A 16,480-nucleotide genomic window follows, 5' to 3' on the forward strand; every position below is an offset into this window, starting at 1 on the left:
TTGTTGCTGTTGCTGTTGTCATTGTCGTGTGCTTTCAAGTCGTTTCAGACTTAGGTTGACCCTAAGCGGGGGCAGTGGAAAATGACCTTGGAGGGCCGCATTCGGCCCCCCGGCCTTAGTTTGAGGACCCCTGATCTAGACACTATGCTCCTATGTGTGTGACTGTGGAGCAGAACAAACAACTCCGCATCTGTATGCTTGTCCACAGTGTCCTGCCTCCTGCACAAAGAAAGAATTGTTTAAAGGTACAGACAATGCAGTCACTGTTGCCCGTTTTTGGTCAAGAAGTATTTAGCCACTTGTGTTTCCCCTATTTTATTAGTGTTATATTTATCTATGCAATGCTTCTGACACAAAATAAATAAATCTGATTTGAACTGGATTATATGGCAGAGTGGACTCATATAATCCAGTTCAAAGCAAATAATGTGGATTATCTGCTTTGATAATCTGGATTACATGGCAGTGTGGAAGGGGCTTAAAAGTGCAATTTAAGATGGAATCTGTAACTCTGATTAAAATCATTACTATAACATCTATACTTCAATATAAATGTATTCACTTAGCCTCCAAATAATCACCACAGCTACTATTACTTGCTAAAGACATTTGTGGGACATCCTGCATATGCGCAGTCCCTTTCATATTCAAGATGCGGATGAATAATTCCAAATAAGTTTCACAAATGCAAAATGTAAGTAATTCCATTGTTCATTTAGTAAGAAAAGCATTCCCACATGTGGAAGAATAAAATGCCATTACATTCTGATGGCTTTTCTTTGGATTATGCTTCACATATAAACAAAAGACAAAATACAGTAAATGAGAATTGGACCCGCTCCCCCCCCCCCCCAAAAAAAACTACTTTCTGAAAATAAGAAACATCTGTAAAGACTAAATTCAAACTGTTCTACATTCATCTACATCATAACATAGTCAATTTATCTGCTTTAGCTGCTTTACGATTCAGTCCCTATTGCATATTTGGACGAGGACGGCTGAAATATTTTAAGCTTCAGCCATTATTGCATAGCTATACTGCAACTGATCACTTTGTTTCTTGCTGAAAGCAACAAACATGGAATCCAGTTTATTTTGGCTCCGTTGCAGGATTGGAATCTTTGGATTTGTCTTCCTTTCTGGTCCATTGCAATGGATCTTGACTTGCCAGAGGGTTTTACCAAGCTGGTTTCCTTTTGTCAGCTGGCTTCAGCAGGCAACATAGTCACAATATGGACCTGTGTCCCTGCCTTCATGTACAGTTCTGCAAAGGTTAGGGAAAAGAAAGCAAGTTAAGAGGCGAGACGGCCACGAGGTTGTGGTTCAGAGGAGTCACAGGTGTCCCTCTGTCACAGATGTGGAAGGAATGATGGGAAAGCTTTGACTGAAACCCTCAAACAGTCCTACATTTTGATCCCAATGTCGTCATACAACTGTACAGCAGCCATTGCAGCCTCCGGCACAAGGTTTCTTCTTCTTCTTGGGATGAAAGATGGTGAGAATGGCTTCATCGAAGACTGCCTTCAGACCTTTCTGGGTCAAAGCTGAGCACTCCAAGTAGCACTGGGCTCCTATCTTGAATAGAGGGAGAGAAAAAGGGGTATGATAGACAATCATCATCATCATCATCATCATCATCATCATCATCATCATCACCATCATCAATGGATCAGTTGGTGCAATTGCTGTAAACATCCCACTTTGGAAAAGCAATACCTCTTTTGCCAATTTGATTCCATGTTCATAAGTCAGGGGCTTCTCTTTCATGTAAAGCAACCGAGCCAACGTTTTGGGATCGTCTCGAAGATCAATCTAGAAAGTAACAGACAGGTTTCAACAGTGACCAGGGGAGCATTTGCACAGTTAAAACTTGTGTGCCAGCTGCGCCCATACCTTGGGAAGTCTGATTTGGCCAGGGTAGTCCACGCTCTGGTTACATCCCGTATAGACTACTGCAACGCTCTCTACGTGGGGTTGCCTTTGAAGACTGCTTGGAAGCTTCAAATGGTCCAGCATTTGGCAGCCAGGTTGCTAACAGGAGCGGCACTCAGGGAGCATATTACTCCTCTGTTGCGCCAGCTCCACTGGCTGCCAGTTTGCTACCGGGCACAATTCAAAGTGCTGGCGTTAGTCTATAAAACCCTAAACAGTTCTGGCCCTACTTACCTCTCCGAACGCATCTCCTCCTATGAACACTAAGATCATCTGGGAAGGCCCTGCTCTCTGTCCCGCCTGCATCACAGATGCGCTTGGAGGGGACGAGAGACAGGGCCTTCTCAGTGGTGGCCCCTCGGCTGTGGAATGCCCTGCCTGCAGATATCAGATCGGCCCCCTCCCTGCTGGCGTTTCGGAGGAAAGTGAAGACCTGGCTGTTCGAACAAGCATTTGATTAAACAGTGTAATTGAACATAGGAATACGGAATAATGGATGATGAGACTGGATTCTGATTTTACTGTTGAGGTGCTAATGATTGTTATACGGATGTTTAATGATTTATGTTACAACTGTTTTTAATTGCCCTATACTTGTCTCGTGATGTTTTGCATTGATGTTGTTCACCGCTTTGAGTCGCCTGAGGGCTGAGAAAAGCGGTATATAAATAAAGTAAATAAATAAATAAATAAGAAGTGAAAGACTTGTTCACATAGAATCATAGAATCAAAGAGTTGGAAGAGACCTCATGGGCCATCCAGTCCAACCCCCTGCCAAGAAGCAGGAATATTGCATTCAAATCACCCCTGACAGATGGCCATCCAGCCTCTGTTTAAAAGCTTCCAAAGAAGGAGCCTCCACCACACTCCGGGGCAGAGAGTTCCACTGCTGAACAGCTCTCACAGTCAAGAAGTTCTTCCTCATGTTTTTCCCACAGAGGTGTAGGGCTTTTCTCCATCTATCTCACTTGTATTTAAAATCTTTTTAAAAACTCAAGATGTCTTGAGACTTAAACGCAAAGTTGTTTTTGTCTCATTGGTGAGGTGGAAACAATGCCAGCCATGTGGCATGCCAAAGTCAACAGACATCTAGATGCTGATATTCTTTTCCATGTACTCTAAAAAAAAAAAAAATCAATTTAGAGCACCCAGGGTGTGTCTACACTATAGAATGAATGCAGCTTGACACCACTTCAAAATGTAATGGTTTAATCCTATGGAATTGTCAGGGACATCATTTTACAATGTCTTTAGCCTTCTCTGCCTAAGAGATCTGGTGCCTCACTAAACTACAAACTCCAGGATTCAGCAGCCTTGAGTCACAGCTCAAAGTGGTGTCAAACTGCATTAATTCTGGGTTGTTCTAGGTTTTTTGGGCTATATGGCCATGTTCTAGAAGCATTCTCTCCTCATGTTTCCCATTAATTCTGATGTCATAGGCTTTCATGGCTGGAATCACTGGGTTGCTGTGAATTTTCCGGGCTGTATGGCCATGTTCCAGAAGCATGCTCTCCTGACGTTTTGTCCACATCTATGGCAGGCATCCTCAGAGGTTATGAGATTTGTTGGAAACTGAGTGAGGTTTATATATCTTTGGAATGTCCAGAAAGGGAGAAAGAACTCCTGCCTGTTTGAGGCAGGTGTGAATGTTGCAAATGGCTACCTTGATTAGAATTGAATGGCTTGCAGCTTCAAAGCCTGGCTGCTTCCTGCCTGGGGGAATCTTTTGTTGCAACACTCCAGACATGAAACAATCAAGGCCAACTAACACCACCCAACAAAGGATTCTCCCTGGCAGGAAGCAGACCAGGAGTCAAATATTTCCCCTCCAGATTCATCCAAAATTATTGCAGAGATCTTAAAGCGAGGTTGACAAAGTTGTGACATTGAAAGTGCTGACAGTGTTGATATGCAAGCATGTTGTGAGCTTCTGGTTTGCAGACGCCTTTGATGTCCCACCACTCCCCACATAGTTACCTGAGTTCCTATCAGAACATAAGGCACATGGGGCATGCACCCTTTCAGTTCTGGCACCCATTCCTCCTGGACATTGTGATACGAGGCAGGGTTGACCACAGAGAAACAGATCAAAAACACATCCGTGTTGGGGTAGGAGAGGGGCCTTAGTTGATTGTAGTCCTCCTGCCAAAGCAAAAAGCATATGAGTTACGTCTTTACGGGAAACAGCAAAATGAACCACATAGAGAAAACCTAATCCCTGGATTTTCTTGAGTATGCACCACTCACTAGCCAAAATCAGTTGAATTAATTGTGATTGTGTGTTCCTGTATGACAGAGGGTTGGGCTGGATGGCCCTTCAGCTCTCTTCCAGTTCTAGGATTCTGTGATTTTGTTGATGTAATTAAATTCTTGATAGCACTTGGAAAAGCGGCCATGACAGCCAGAAGATTCATATTCAGTTCATAGAAGAGTTGGAAGAGACCTCATGGGCCATCCAGTCTAACCCCATTCTGCCAAGAAGCAGGAAAATCGCATTCAAAGCATCCCCGACAGATGGCCATCCAGTCTCTATTTTAAAAGCCTCCAAAGAAGGAGCCTCCACCACACTCCGGGGCAGAGAGTTCCACTGCTGAACACCTCTCACAGTCAGGAAGTTCTTCCGAATGTTCAGATGGAATATCCTTTCTTGTAGTTTGAAGCCACTGTTCCGCATCCTAGAAATAGCTTTTCCCAGAAATAAACTTTGTGAAAGCAATCGGGAGCTGGATATTGTTGGAAATCTCTGTTGAATTATCTAGAACTTTATGAATAGATCCCAAATCTACCATCTGCCCATCAGATTCCAAAACGGTTGCAAAGCATAATCTCATAAAAGGACCACCAGGTGGCAATAGATGCCTGCATAATAAGCATGATCACACAGTCAGTATGTTTGCAGTTTCTGTTTCAACGTTTTGGTTCTTTCTCAGGCCCCATCTACAGTGCCATCTCAGTCCAGATTATCTGCTTTGAACCTGATTATATGGCAGTGTAGACTCAGATAATCCCATTTAAAGCAGATAATCTGAATGATCTGCTTTGATGATCTAGATCAGGGGTCCACAAACATTTTAAACAGAGGGCCAGGTCACAGTTCCTCAAACTGTTGGAGAGCCGGATTATAATTTGAAAAAAACATGAATTAATTCTTATGTACATTGCACATATCTTATTTGTAGTGCAAAAGACACTTAAAAATAATCCAATAATTAAAATGAAGAACAACTTTAACAAATATAAACTTATTATTATTTCAGTGGCAAGTGTAGGCCTACTTTTGGCTGATGAGATAGGATTGTTGTTGTTGTTGTTGTTGTTGTTGTTGTTGTTGTTGTGTGCTTTCAAGTCATTTCAGATTTAGGTTGACCCTGAGCGAGGGCTGGGTAAATGACCTTGGAGGGCCACATCCGGCCCCCGGGCCTCAGCTTGAGGACCCCTGATCTAGATTATATGACAGTGTAGAAGGGGACTCAGTTTTGGGCACCTTGCTAAGGGGACCCTTCCCCAACCTGGTGTCGTCTAGACCTGTGAGATTACCAAATGGCTGTGGACTATGGGAGTGTGTTACCAAAGGCAAGAGTATCTTACAGAGTTTAAGAAACAGCCATAGTTTTGGGAAAGGCTTTAACAAATGTATTGTTTTAGCAGGGAAATAATACAACATCATACAACTGTGAAAGGTAGCTATCGTCTCCATCTATTTTGTCTATTAACACAGACCACTTTTGGAGTAATGTATATTGAAATAAGTCCTGTATGGCAAAATTTTGTTGATTGTTGGGATGTATCAAAATAAATAAATAATTAAAAAAAAGACAAACAACATATACAGGCAATAAAAAAAACAACTGTGAAAGGTATAACTCCTACCAAGCACATCTGCCTCTCTGTTCTTTTATTGGAACCCCTAGCTGGCAAGTGTAGAGACACCTCAGGTCATTGGATGCACCTACACTGCAGAATTAATGCAGTTTGGCACCACTTTCATTGTCATGGCTCAATTTTTTGGAATCCTGGGAGATGTCGCTTTACAAGACCTTTAGATCTCTTGCCAAAGGATGCTGGTGCCTCGTCAAACTACAACTCCCAGAAGTTCACAGTACTGATCCAGGGAACATGCTGTGTCCTGGATCACTCTGTAGAAGTTGTATCCACTATGCACCACTCTTGTGCTGGCTGTGTTGGCCTGCACCGAGCTCTCATTTGGCAATTTTTCAGGCTGGATTTTTCATCACCTATTTTCCTATGCTCCTAAACTATACCAGTTTTGTGTTGGACAGATGCACTCATCTAATTATTTAAAATATATAATAATTAGATAATTATTGTTGTGTGCCTTTAAGTCATTTCTGAGTTATGGTGACCCTAAGGCAGTGTTTCTCGACCTTCCTAATGCTACAACCCCTTAATGCAGTTCCTCAGATTGTGGTGACTGCCAACCATAACATTATTTTCATTGCTACTTCTTAGCTGGAATTCTGCTACTGTTATGAATCGTAATGTAAATATCTGATATGCAGGATGTATTTTCATTCACTGGACCAAATTTGGCAGAAATGCCCGATGGGCCCAAATCTGAATACTGGTGAGGTTGTGGAGAGGGGTTGATTTTGTCATTTAGGAGTTGCAGTTGCTGGAATTTATCATTCACCTACAGTCAACGAGCATTCTGAACTCCACCAATGATGGAATTGAATCAAATTTGGCACGCAGATCAACAGAAGAGATTGGAAGGGTCTGGTGGGCATTGACCTTGAGTTTTGAAGTTGTAGTTCACCTACATTCAGACAGCACTGGGGACTCAAACAATGATGGATCTGGATCAAACTTGGCATGTATACTCAATATGCCCAAATGTGAACATTGGTCGAATTTGGGGAAAATAGACCTTGATATTTGGGAGTTGTAATTGCTGAGATTTATAGTTCACCTACAATCAAAGAGCATTCTGAACTCCATCAACGAAAGAACTGGGCCAAACTTCCCACACAGAACCCCTAAGGCCAACAGAAAATATTGTTTTCTGATGGTCTCTGGAGACCCCTCTGACACCCCCTCATGACCCCCCCCAGGGGTCTTGACCCCCAGGTTGAGAAACACTGCCCCAAGGTGAACCTGTCCTGGGGTTGTCTTGGCATAATTTGTTCAGAAGAGGTTGCCCTTGCCTTACTCTGAGGCTGAGAGCATGCAGCATGTCCAAAGCTTAGTTTCCATGGCCAAGCAGGGATTCAAACTACTACATTACCTTGATTCGAAACAACTTCTGCTCCATAGATAACAGAATGAGCATCTATAGTCTTATCATGTAGGATGCGTCCTACCAGATGTCTAGTCAAGGTCTATTAGGAACAAACCACTCAGCTGTCCAGGTCATAAGCAGAGTCAGCCAAAGTGTAAAAGCCCAAAGCTGTCTGAGAGACATATGTTAAAGGATGGAGATTTCAGAAAAAACTGACACAAGGCATTTAAACGCCTCTTACAGTATATTTTTCTTTCTTGTGGAGATTTCCATTAGATGGGTTCAGTTGCTGCCAAACTCATCTAGAGGGCACCAGATTCAAGAATGTTGAAAACAAAGCTGGGACGCAACTTGTCAAATGAAGACTCTGCGAGAATTATCTTTATGGACACATGCCGGGTAACCTTACTTGGCATTCAATGCCAACTGGACCCTGTAACATCCCAAAGGAATTGTGGAGAAATTCATATATCCTTTGAAAGAAAAATGAGACATCCAGCAATGGTTCTAAGAAAAGTGGTAAATCAGCTCTGAGTGTTAACCCACACTTTCAAGGATATGTCTAGGGCGCTGAAATATATTTATTTATTTATCATGTTTGTATACCGCCCTTCTCAGCCTGAAGGTGACTCAGGATGGTTCACAGTCGGTAACATTTGATGCCTCAACAAATAAAACATTCCTAAAATACTGTTTAAAATATTTAGCAAAATATTTAAGGGATCTGTCTTGCAACATTTGCATTGTCAGATTTCCCCCTGATTTTGTATAATTATGCTGGATTGGTAAAGGCCGGCTCAAAAAGCCAGGTTTTAGCCTTTCTTCGAAAAGTCAGAAGGGAGGGGCCCGATCTTATATCCCTGGGAAAGGTGTTCCACAGCCAAGGGGGCACTATTGAGAAGGCCCTGTTTCTCATCCCCACCAAATGCATCTGTGAGGAAGGTGGGACCGAGAGCAGGGTCTCCCCAGAAGATCTTAGTGTCCTAGATGGCATATCCCTGCAACTGGTGCAGCAATTTGGACAGCTTGATTAAAGTTCAGACTGAAGCTTGAAGTGGATTTGATGCCTTACTATCTTTGCGATCACATCTCTTATGAACCAGCATGAACTCTAAGATTCTCTGGGTAGACTCTTCTTCACCAACCATCATATGACCCGTCGCAAACTCTGTTCCTGCGAGAGAAACCTTGCTAGCATGTCCCTGACGTCACGAGACTCCGCCTCTCTCCCCGCCCCTTTCTCCGCCCCTTTCTCCATGCGAGCGTGGTTTTTCCTTTGCTAGGGCAGCACTGCCCGCATTTTCTCTCAGTTGGCAGAATTCAACTGAGAGAAAATGCGGGCAATGCTGCCCTAGCAAAGGAAAAACCACGCTCGCAAAGAGAAAGGGGTGGAGAAAGGGGCGGGGAGAGAGGCACAGGCTCATGACGTCAGGGACTTGCTAGCAAGGTTTTCTCCAGCAGGAACCTAGTTTGCAACGGGCCTAAGCACGGTCGGTGGGGATGAGAGAGGAGGCCTTCTAGATGATGGCCCCTTGGAAGAGCTTCTGGAACGTTCTTCCAAGGGAAACAAGACAGGCACCACCCCTCCCCTCTTTTGGTAAAAGCTTAAAGACTTGGTGGTTTCACCAGGCCTTTGAGAATGATTAGTACTAGCCCAGCTCCTGGACACTGCTAGAATCTGGTCTTGCACCTCCCACCTATTCTCCTGGGCAGTCCTCCAATAGACCCTGGAAATTAGCAACCACAGGCCCACTAATACTATTGCTGGTGGTCGATTATGGCACCTTACCCATTCCCCTGGCCCCCCATACCCTTGGGGAGATAGAGCGGTATATAAATAAAGTTTTATTATACTATTATTTATTACTGACTAGCTGTCCCCTGCCACGTGTTGCTGTGGCCCAGTCTGTGTAGATGTGTTTTGTGTGTGTATATATTTGTGCAGATGTGTTTTGTGTGTATATATATATTTGTGTAGATGTGTACATATGGGTCTTTGCGTAAATATATATGATTTTGCGCATGCATTGTATTGTATATTTTGTTTTTTGGCTTTTTAAGTCTCTTTTGCTATGTTTTTCAGTGTTTTTATGAGTGATGCTCACTCCATGGCCTGATACATGTATTGTGTCCAAATTTGGTGTCAATTTGTGTAGCGGTTTTTGAGTTATGTTAATCCCACAAACAAACATTGTATTTTTATTTATATAGACTAGCCGTTCTCTGCCACGCATTGATGTAGGCCAGTCTGTGTATATGTGTTTTGTGTGTGTGTATATATGTATATGTGTGTGTATATATTTGTGCATATGTGCATATATGTGGTTTTGTGCATGTGTTGCAATGTATTTTTAATATTTTTTTTGCTTTTTAAGTCTTTTCTGCTGTGTTTTTCAGTGTGTTTATGAGTGATGGTCACTTGTTGGCCTGATAGGTGTATTGTGTCCAAACTTGGTGTAAATTTGTCCAGTGGTTTTTGAGTTAAGTTATGTTAATCCCACAAATGAACATTACATTTTTATTTATATGCTAGCTGTCCCCTGCCATGCATTGCTGTGGCTCAGTCTGTGTATATGTGCTTTGTGTGTATATATGTGTGCGTGTATATTTTGGTATATGTGTATATGTGTGTTTGTGTATATATATGTGGTTTTGTGCATGTGTTTTAATGTAATTTTTGGTTTTTTTGGCTTTTTAAGTCCCTTCTGTTGTGTTTTTCAGTGTGTTTATGAGTGATGGCTACTCGATGGCCTGATACGTGTATTGTGTCCAAATTTGGTGTCAATTCATCCAGTGGTTTTTGAGTTATGTTAATCCCACAAACAAAGATTATATTGTCGAAGGCTTTCATGGCTGGAATCACTAGGTTCTTGTAGGTTCTGTGGAATGACTGGGGTGGGGCAAAGAGCTCTCTGCTGAAGCTAGGTGTGGATGTTTCAGCTGACCACCTTCATTAGCATTTGAAGGCCTGGCTGAGCCTGGGAAAATGTTCTGTTGAGAGGTGTTAAGATGTGCCTGGTTGTTTCCTCTCTGCTGTTTTGCTGTTGCAATTTTAGAGCTGAAACATTCACACCTAGCTTCAGCAGAGAGCTCTTTGCCCCACCCCAGTCATTCCACAGATATATAAACCCATTTTCCTATTTCCAACAGACCTCGCTACCTCTGAGGAAGCTTGCCATAGATGCAGGCGAAACGTCAGGATAAATGCCTCTAGAACATGGCCCTATAGCCCGAAAAAACTTACAAGAACCTAAAGATTATATTTTTATTTATATAGATGTTGGAGAGAGACATCAGTCCCCATTGGGTGAGTTTGTACCAATGCTTATCTATTAATCTAGAATAGTTTTATGGAAAGGAAAAGGTTATATTTTTGACTCTTAAGTAAAAGCACAGTAACTTGTATGGAAAGAAATATAGTGGAAATAAACATGGAAATAAAATGAAGATATTTTACCTGTCCTGCAGTGTCATAAAGTCCAAGCAAATGCTGCTGGCCACCAACAGTTACTGTTACTGTAAAAAAAGAAAGAAAGACAAAAGTGGTAAGGGAAAAAAGGAGAGAGGAATCAAAGAAATCCCATATATACCATAAAGAAAAACATACCAAACGTTATTTTTAATTGCAAATTAATTAACCATCAGATTACATCATATTAAAAGGGGTATATTATAAAGATTTTTTTTAAAAATCCCATAATCATGTTGGTTGAGGGATTCTGGAAGTTTTAGTCCTCAAGGATATCTTCAAGGAGCCCTGTAAGTATATTAGTTTTGTCATTTTGGATCTCTCTAGTCCAGTGTCCTTTTGTTTTGAATTGTTATTCTGATGCTTCAGAGGAAGATCTTTGTGATTCATTTTTCCGCAGGCTCTGATATTAAGAACTACATCTGTGTATTGCATTAAAACGTTGCAGTCTGGAGTGTTGCAGTTTAGCATTCGGTTCAAAATTGCAGAAGCTGAGTTGCAGATGTGGAGCCGCTGAGCATGGGCTTGTCTTCAACATTTCAGACCACACATTGATGTGTAGACATATGATGTGAGTGTGCATTTGATTATGTGTTCACCTCCACATTTGCCATCCTGGTTCACTTGTGTAATGACTGCATAGTACAGCTAATATCGAACTTTGGAAATGTATGCTATACAAACTTAGAGGAGGATCTTGGCCACAGCCCAGACATTGAAATTAACATGAATAATATTGCCTGTGAAATTGGAATTTCATTAAACTACCATGTTTAATGGCCCCTGATTAGCCATGAGTATGAGCAATTTTTCTTACAGGCAACAAAACTAATGTTCATTATCATATCTCCATTGTGGCAGAGAGCAACGGGGATACCCAATGATTAGTCATTAGAGTTCCTGTCGTTTATTTATATGGCAGTCTCAGTGTTCTTGGAGTTTTATGAGTAACATGAAGCTGATGCATGCCTACTAGACAGATCCCTAAATATTACAGAGAGAAGAAAAACTAGGCAGAGAAGTGAACCAGGCAAAGGTGATGTCAGATGGAGGGAAAAGGTGGGACGGATTAATATTTCCTTCCATTTTGTTCTAAATTTGCAAAAATTCAAAAATCACTGGATTGGTCAGGACAATGGTCAGACTCAGGACCATTGGTTAAATGGCTGGCATCCTATTTGCAGGTATGAGTCATAGTAATAAACATGTAGAGTATATTTTTAACAATGTGTGGTGATTGTATTCCATTGATAAAGTTGTGAAAAGAGTTGCATATGGATGTTCGTAGCTCTTTTAAAGTACACACTTAGATGCACTGTGTTTTCACAAGCAAAATTGCACAATAGCTGGTCAGCCGTGCATATTGACCATTAATCCACATTTATTTATTTCGTATCAAAAGCATTGCATAAATTAGTATAAAACTGATAAAAATAGAAGGAGCACAAGCAGCTAAATGTCTTTTGTCTGTAGCCTCAAACAACTCTTAAGTAAAAGCACAGTAACAATTTTATTTATATAGATGTTGGAGAGAGACATCAATCCCCATTGGTTGAGTTTGTACCAACTCTTATCTATTAATCTAGAATAGTTTTATGGAACAGAAAAGGTTATATTTTTGACTCTTTCTCTGTACATGAGGCAGGGCATTGCGGACAAGCATACAGATGCGGAATTGGCACAAGGTGGAGGGTTCCATTTTGCCAGGTTGTCTTTTGATCTGCCCACTCCACTTCTGAGTCTGTTCAGGGACTCCCAAGTTGCCCATTCTTGGTTTGCCCCTAGAGGAAGACCCTCGCGGGGGGCCATCCAATTGGAATTGTCTGGTTTAGCTGCCAAGAGGGATACTCTTGCTGTTGCTGGGAAAATGTTAAGAGGAGTGGAGGTTCTCATGAAGATTTTCCTTGATTTGAGTCTACTGGGAGGAGGCTGATAGCTATGAAGTTTGTGGCTTTCACAGTCTTCAATCTTATTTCTCTCACAGGTTGCAGCAACTTCCTGTCACACATCAGGGTAGGGGGTGGTGGTGGGGGTAGTGCAATGCCAACTAGTTTGTATAGTTCATCAACTGGTGTAGATTTCAGACATCCTGTGATTATTCTGCATGTTTTGTTCAATGCTATGTTCACCTGCTTCGTGTGGGCAGACTTGTGCCAAACCCAAAAGCATTGCTTTTAAACTTTGATCCACATTCATCCCGCTATACTAGTATTCACTACTTGTTATTGTTGTGACCCTCCAAGTCATTTCCAACTTATGGTGACCCTAAGGCATGCTGTCACTGGGTTCAGGGCTTATGTAATTCAAGCTCACTCAGGATATTTATGGTACATTGAAGGGATATAGGATCTTGTGAATGGGAAAACTCTAGATGGGAGTTTGATAAAGGTTCATACACTTTGGTTGGGATTGTTTTTGGCACATTGTTCTTGCAGGACCATTCACTTTGTTGTTCCACAGGTCTTAGGACACCTTCAAGGGAGACAGAAAGCATTTCCTTTAGCAAAGCTGACCTCTGACACCAAGTAAGTTGCATCATAGTCTGCCTTTTGATATCCCATCACTGGGCAAAGATGAGGTTCACAACCTATTGCTCTTGAGTACAAAGAGATCAAAGGAGGCTCACACAGATCAGGAATAGACCCTGCTGTGTGCACATTAGTTTTCAAAAGTCTGGAGCTGCTTAGTGCCTCTTCCCCACAGAGTATGTTTGGGTTATGTCTGGGTTGGTACCGGTGAACATTTATTTCCCTTCCTTTTCTTCCGTTCCAAGAGATGACAGTTTTAATATCTTCATCCTTGCATCAGAATCTATGGTCTTGATGTGAGAGGATGTAGAAGTAAGAACAATTGCATGGGACAGAGGAAGGGTACTGTCTTATATGTTGATGTCTTCCAACAATATATATTGTTTGTGGTCTCCTCTTCCTCCCTTGAGAGCAGTAGAGAATTAGATGAGTTCTAGTCTCTCATTCACATTCAAGTCCATATTTGATGTTGAGAGGGTGACAAAACATCCCGGAAACATCAAATCCTAGGATAATCCTGCACTGGCAACCCTAGTTTCAGGTTAAAAATGGATATTAAGAAAACAAAATAATAACCACAGATGATTAACAAATCCTTGATGTAGAGGATGAAGGTATTGAAATAGTGCAAAATATGGCTCAGTGATTAATCAGAATGGAGACTGCAGGCAACAATCAGAAGTCTAGAATTTGTAAGTGTAGCTACGAAGAAACTAGACAAGATCCTGAAGTGTAAAGATATATATCAAATACTAAAATCAGATTTCTATGTATGTTGGGAAAGCTGGACAGTGAATCAAGCTGATAAGAAGAAAATAAATGGATTTGAGATGTGGTGCTGGAGAAGAGGTGTGTGCAAGCTCTAAAAATACAAACAAAAGAACCCAAGATGACTAAACTGAGGACTTTATAGCATGAAGCAGCTATCTCATGACATTCAAGGATTGTGGCAATTTACTGTGATTTTTTTTTTTTTGGCAGAGAGGGGTGCATCAGAAGTGACTTGAGAAACTGTAAATTGCTTCTGGTGTGAGAGAATTGGCTGTCCACAAGAACATTGCCAAGGGGAACGCCTGGATGTTCTACCATCCTGTGAGATGAGAAGTTGATTCACTATTGCACTTCTGCATTCATAATGCAATTGTGACACTTATCTGTGGTTTCAAAGCCATACTTTTTGTAAGATTCATTGGCAGTTCTGCTTCTCCATTTTTTTAAAAAAACAAACCTAAATGTAAGTTTGCCATTCCAGTGGTTAGGTGACCAAAAATTAATCCATGAATTACAGTGAGGGAGAATGGGGCAGAATGGAAAGGAAGGGTAATTCCATCCTGGCATTATTTTATTACTGACATATTGGCACAAACAAGATTGGCTCCACTGCACAAAGTAAATGTCAGAAATGTAGTGCAATATGGAGCTAGTGATGAATTTCCCCATCAACAGCAGGAGAAATAGCATAGTAACCTATGGATGCAAAAGCTGGACCATAAGGAAGGCTGAGTGAAAGAAAATAGACACTTTTGAATTGTGGTGCTGGAGGAAAATTCTGCCTTGGACCGCAAGAAGCTCAAACCAGTCCATACTCCAGGAAATAAAGCTCATTGGAGGGAAGGAGATTAGAAGCAAAGATGAAGTACTTTGGCCACATAATGAGAAGACAGGAAAGCTTGGAGAAGATAATGATGTTGGGGAAAATGAAGGAAAAAGGTAGAGGGGCCGACCAAGGGCAAGATAGATGGATGGTGTCTTTGAAGTGACTGGCTTGACCTTGAAGGAGCTGGGGGTGGTGATGACTGACAGGGAGCTCTGGTGTGGGCTGGTCAATGAGGTCACGAAGAGTCAGAAGCAACTGAACAAATAAGCAACAGCCAAGAACAGGACTATTGTGGGGAGGAGACAAACTGGCAACTGATTCTGCTTGGCTTTGTGTGATAGGGACTGTCATCTGTTTAAATCAGTGGTTCTGAACCTTCCTAATTCCGTGACCCCTTAATACAGTTCCTCATGTTGTGGTGACCCCCCAATCATAAAATTATTTTAGTTGCTACTTTGTAACTGTAATTTTGCTACTGTTATGAATTGTAAATATCCAATATGCACGATGTATTTTCATTCACTGGACCAAATTTGGCACAAATACCACTTACGCCCAAATTTAAATACTGCTGAGGTTGGGGGGGGGGGGGGGGGATTGATTTTGTCATTTGGGAGTTGTAGTTGCTTGGATTTATAGTTCAATCAAAGAGCATTCTGAACTCTACCAACAATGGAATTAAACCAAACTTGGCACACAGAACTTCCATGACCAACAGAAAATACTGGAAGGGTTTGCTGCAGGCCCGTAGCCAGGATTTCATTTTGGGGGGGGGGGGGGGCTGAATTTTTTTCAGAGGGGGTTCGGGGGGGCTGATTTTCGGGGGGGGGGGGCTGAGTCTGAGTGAAAGAGGGTCTAGCCTAGCAAACCTTTTGTATCATTACCCCAATACCCTCATGTATATGGGATATATTGAGTATGGTGATCAGATCATGATATGAATAAACATAACAGTTTAAATAATGCACCAGTAAAGCCTTTTTGCGAACCACCATGAGAATTTCGGGGGGGGGGGGGCTGAAGCCCCCCTAGCCCCCCCACTGGCTACTTGCCTGGTTTGCTGGGTCCTTGAATTTTGGAGTTGTAGTTCACCTACATCCAGAGAGCACTGTGGACTCAAACAATGATGGATATGGACCAAACTTGGCACAAATACCCAAATATGCCCAAATGTGAACACTTGTGGAGTTAGGGGAAAAGAGACCTTGACATTTGGGAGTTGTAGTTGCTGGGATTTATAGTTCACCTACAATCAAAGAGCATTCTGAACCCCACCAATGATAGAATTGGGCCAAAATTTCCCACACAAAATCCCCACGACCAACAGAAAACATTGCATTTTATGATGGTCTTTAGCGACCCCCCTGACAACCCCTCATGACCCCCCCCTCAGGGGTCCCGACCCCCAGGTTGAGAAACACTGGTTTAAATGTAAATTTGCCACCTTTGTGCAATAAAGTCCTGAGGCTGTCATACTTAGGTCATTCCATGTAAAAAGAGAGGACTCTCCAGAAAGGACAATAATGCTTGAAAAGTTAGAAAGTAGTAGGAAAAGAGGAAAACTGCATTTCAGATGGATAGACTCAATCAAGGAGGCCACAGATCTGAGTAGAGAAGACCTGAAAAGAAAAGTTAATGGTAGGATGACTCATTCATAGGGATGTCCGAAGTCAAGCTTTATGGTAGAAAAGAAAACAATCAATCTATGATTCTAT

The 16,480-nt window shown here is 41.9% G+C and overlaps 1 protein-coding gene across 1 annotated transcript in view; it reads right to left on the minus strand.

The window, feature by feature from the left end:
- Nucleotides 1-693: 693 nt before the first annotated feature.
- The window catches only part of RHOJ (ras homolog family member J), a 99,956-nt gene continuing 84,169 nt past the window's right edge, over nt 694-16,480 (minus strand). Inside the window, exons 2-5 of the mRNA XM_060754205.2 lie at nt 10,629-10,687; nt 3,910-4,074; nt 1,717-1,812; nt 694-1,575 (exon numbers count right to left, since the gene is read on the minus strand). Of these exons, the coding sequence (XP_060610188.1) occupies nt 1,426-1,575; nt 1,717-1,812; nt 3,910-4,074; nt 10,629-10,687 (470 nt within the window). The 3' untranslated portion in view covers nt 694-1,425. The remainder of the gene's footprint in view (nt 1,576-1,716; nt 1,813-3,909; nt 4,075-10,628; nt 10,688-16,480) is intronic.

The sequence above is a fragment of the Anolis sagrei genome, chromosome 1, assembly GCF_037176765.1.
Source record: "Anolis sagrei isolate rAnoSag1 chromosome 1, rAnoSag1.mat, whole genome shotgun sequence".
NCBI lineage: Eukaryota > Metazoa > Chordata > Lepidosauria > Squamata > Dactyloidae > Anolis > Anolis sagrei.